This window comes from Benincasa hispida, chromosome 5, assembly GCF_009727055.1.
Source record: "Benincasa hispida cultivar B227 chromosome 5, ASM972705v1, whole genome shotgun sequence".
NCBI classification, from domain to species: Eukaryota; Viridiplantae; Streptophyta; class Magnoliopsida; order Cucurbitales; family Cucurbitaceae; genus Benincasa; species Benincasa hispida.
Genome location: NC_052353.1, coordinates 26,487,506 through 26,491,980, shown reverse-complemented (window position 1 = coordinate 26,491,980; position 4,475 = coordinate 26,487,506). Strand labels below are relative to the sequence as shown.

Sequence of the window (4,475 nt, the reverse complement as noted above, 5' to 3'; positions counted from 1 at the left end):
GTCTATTAAGGAAAAAAAATCATTGTAAAAATTCAACGAAGTTGAAAAATAACATGAGAACTAATAAGTATGCATTTAAAAAGTAACATTCCTTAAATATAAGAATAATGAAAAAGGGAAAAGGACCAAATTGTACCATATTATTTAGTGAAAAGTAAAGGGAAAAAGAAAAATCTATAACTAAAGTAAAGAATATCAAGAAGGAATTTGCTTGAAAAGAAAAGAAAAAAGAAATGTAAAATTGGAATTTTTTTTTTAATATATAGAACTAATTAATAAAAGGAACATAAAAGAGATTTAAAAAAAAAAAAAAAGTGGAAAATATATTAAAGAACTGGGTTGGGTTGGATTGGTAATTTAGAGAAAGTTGGGTGGAGGATGATGTAATAATAAGTACAATAGACCACGTGGTAAGATTGTGTTTGGGAGGCATTTCTAATTAATTAATTAATTTTCTTCTTCATTGGATGCAATTGGGTAAGCTAATTTCATCAAGATCGTCCAACGTTAAAAAAACTTCATCCAAACATGATAGCTCTGCCCCATCTTCTTCTTCTTCCTTCTCTTCATCTCTTTCGTAAACTCTGCACAATACCCATTTGCTATAATCCTGTAATAACCAAACCAACCAACCAAATTATTTATGTAATTAACGTCAAGCATCTATTCTCGACAAAAATAATAATAATAATAAATAAACCAAATTTGGTTGAACTAAAAAGACATAAAACAATATTTTTTTAATCCCTAGATTTTATGTTTAGTTTTTATTTTATTGATAGATTTTAAAAAAGGTTATATATTTTAAATGTTGAGTTTGATTTCAATTTAATTTTTAGGTTTGAAAATATTATAATATTATAAATTTATTCCTGAAATTATTTGAATTGTAGTTCAACTAAAAAAACACACATATATATGATTTAAATTTTTTTCTTTTCTTTTTAAATCTCAACCTCATCTATATATTTTTATAAATTTCACATTTTTTAAACCTAAATTTCATATAACTTATAAAGGTTATTTGAAAGACCTTCAAGTTTAAATATTTTTTTAAAAAATATATTTTTAATAAACATTCTTTTATCCAAATGTTTTATTTCCATATATCTTTTGAAGATTTTTTTTTATCAGTCACTTATGAGTAATTTTTAAATGATTTCTTTCTCAAGTATTTTTTTTTTTTTAAAAAAAAAGAGACTTTAAATTAATTCAGTTTTATTAAAGAAAAACTAATATGATCATCCAAAATCATCCCACCCCAAGAAAACGTTTTTTCAAGTAGGTAAAAGAAATATTTAGAAGAGAGATGAGGTGGCGTACTCTTTTAGGACGTCCTCGGCGTCTAGATGAAGAAGAGGAGGCGGCGGCGGCGGCAGCGTCGGCAAGACGATACTCATGCATTATCCAGTTAGTTTTGAGAGGTCCGGCGGCGGCGTCTTGAACGTGAAAGAGAAAATATTTCTTCATTCCGACTACTTCGGAGGTGGCGGTGGACAGAACAGGGTCATCTCTTCCCAATGGATTCCAATATCCATTATCAGTAACTCGAACATCAATTTTTCTACTGTAGAAATACCAACGGTTTCCCTCTCCCAACGCCTTCCCTAAAACACAACGAATCAGCAAAACCAAACTTTTCCAAACACATTTAATAAATAATGATAAATGATCTTAAATCATCAATGAAGTCAAACTAGTGAATAAGTGAAGACAAATTTAATATTATATCATACCGTCTAGATTCCAGGGATCGTAGGTGAAGCGATTGAGGTCGGGAATGACGTCGGGATGGCAGGGTAGCAAGGCGGCCTTACGGTGGAGGAAATGGACGACGAGTTCTTCGTCGGTCGGATAGAATCGGAATCCGGGAGGGAGGTTGAAGTTATGGCCGGTATCGGGTGCAGCCATGGAAATTTAATTTGAAAGAAGAGAGGAAGGAGTTTGGTCTAATTAGAGAAGGGAATAGTAAAATGGTAAGAGGAATGATGATGTATTTATACCAAGGAGGAGAAAGGGAAAGAGAAAGGGAAAGAGAAAGAGAAGGTGACGTGGGAGTCAAGTTGGGTAATCAATTTCATCACTAAAGAACCACCCACAAGTGCCTTGAGAAAAGTTATTCAACGAGATTTTGTCACACTTCAAATGTAAATTAAATCTACATATTCGTAATAACTTATTAGAATTTTTCATCTACTTAAAAAAAAAAAAAAAATAGAGAGATCTATAATGTTTACAAAATACCATGAGTTAGTTATTTCATCGTCAATTGATTTTGATAGGTAACTTATGTTTCCTTAATATACAATTTGAGTTCATAAAGTCTAATTTGATATTCTAACAATGAAAATGGTTACCCAAAAAATAGACACCCATCTTGATGAGACATATTGAAGATCTCATATCGAAGAGATGAAGAGACCACACAATATTTATATGATATTCTGAGTTATTTCTCTCTTTGCGGCAAATTGATTTTGAGATGAAACTCATGTTTCCCTGATAATAACTATATACAAAATACAACTTTGAAATATTTTTGTAGTTTTCTTTCATTTATTCAATAATAAAAATTTACCAGTCATGTTGTTGTAGCCAGTCACCTCAAATCATTTCTAGGAAGAGAGAGATTACTAAAAGGATTAGAAAAGCTTAAAACTTGAAGGGAGGATAAAGACATATTTAAATGTTGGAATTACTTAAAATTGTTATCTGGCTCTTCAAACGACTAAGTATGAAGGTCTTGTTGTCCGATCAATGAATCAGGATTTAAGGGGTAACGCACTTTGGTCCAGGTTTAGGGATGCCTCCAAAACTTAAGTCATATTTGTATTATTTTTTATATTTACATTTTTTATCACAGTGTTTAGAGAAATCCGCTATATAAATTTTCTCTAACCCTGAGGGTGTTTATATTAAGTATTATGAAGAATTTCTTTTAATAATAAATTGTTCTCTGCCGGCAGACGTAATAATTTTTGTTATGTTTGAGGGAGGATTCTTAACTTTAACGGTCGATTTTGAAATATCCAACGGTAAAAATATGAGCAAAAACCTCATCATGGCAGCCACATCCAACAATAAAATTCGTTAATAAAATGGTTTTATGTTATATAGTTGAAAAAAAGCAGCTAAGGCGGCGGGAAAACAGAAGATAATGGTAAGAATGAGAAAGTTAGAGACTCTTTTTTTTTCTCTCTTTGGACTTCAGAGGCATTCACTCTGTGAAGAAAGGGGGAAATGGATATAATCAGAAAGTTAAGGCTAAAGAGAGTCAACTATTTATTTCCACTGCCTCTGTCACCGCCTGGCCTGCGCCTCTTTGTCTCATTACATAAACCATATCATTACTCCCCACTATCCCACACACCCTTTTTATTATTATTATTTTTTTAGTTTTTTAATAATCTTTGTCTCTCCTATTTATGTTTCCCTTCATCATTTAGTTTTCTATGAATTCCAAATTAACTATTTCATTATATTCATTTTTAAGCAAAAAGCCTTTGCTAATTTCATACACTACATTAACTCTAACTTTACATCTTCTTTTTTTTTTTTTTTTTTTTTTTTCCTTCTTTAAAGTATAGTCCTTACCAACCAAACACATGTTCCACAACCTATTAACTTATATCTTAGTTTTCTATTAACTTACTAATACTATGAGTTTAGTATTTATTATTATTATTATTAGTGTTATTATTAGTTTGGGAATATTTCAATTTACACTCTTAAATTTTATGTTGTATCGATTTAAATATGAAATTAATATTTGTATCTATTTATTTCATGAATTTTCGTAATTGTATGAATTTATATTACGTTCCCCTATTTCATACTTATTTTGAAACATATCGTGTGAAGCATATATAATTGTTTCAATTAAACTTCTAATTGGATAAGATAGTATTTAAAGATCGTCCAAGCATTCGATTCTTATACGTGTGTAGACTTCTCGGTAATAAAATGGATGATTAGAATTGATGTATGGACAATTTTCAAAAGAAATCTTAATTGAGAGTGTAAACTAATTCACTTAAAAAAGTTTAGGAGTTTTAGTTGATAAAATTACAAGTCTCATACAATGTTTATTTAGACAGAATGTAATGAATGGTGTAAATTGACACACTTACAAAAGTTCACCATTTACGGTTATATAATTATTAGATGATAGCTTAAATTGAATACAGCTTCTGAAGCTTAAAGGGTGTAAATTGATATTTTCTCTAATGTTAGATTACTTTTTTTTTTTAAGTTCAACAAGATATAGAGGGAGGGATTTTAACTTCTAATTTCTTGATCAATACTGCATATTTTAGGCTAGTTAAGCTACGTTTAGATTGACATAAATATACATTTCCTTAATCGTGGTTTAATTCTATTCTTTCTCTTATGGCAACTCATTATTTTGTACCATCTATATGGAGAACTATATGAATCCTTGTCTCTTAATACTTGTTGAAACTATGAGCTAGAAA

General features: G+C 29.8%; 1 protein-coding gene across 1 annotated transcript; it reads right to left on the bottom strand.

Moving 5' to 3' along the window:
- Positions 1-230: 230 nt before the first annotated feature.
- Positions 231-1,953, bottom strand: LOC120078305 (NAC domain-containing protein 104). The gene is made up of 3 exons (XM_039032541.1): positions 1,737-1,953; positions 1,324-1,607; positions 231-610 (listed from the first exon to the last, which is right to left on the bottom strand). Exons 1-3 carry the CDS (start codon positions 1,909-1,911, stop codon positions 461-463), a joined length of 609 nt encoding a protein of 202 aa, XP_038888469.1. The 5' UTR covers positions 1,912-1,953; the 3' UTR covers positions 231-460.
- Positions 1,954-4,475: the final 2,522 nt, after the last annotated feature.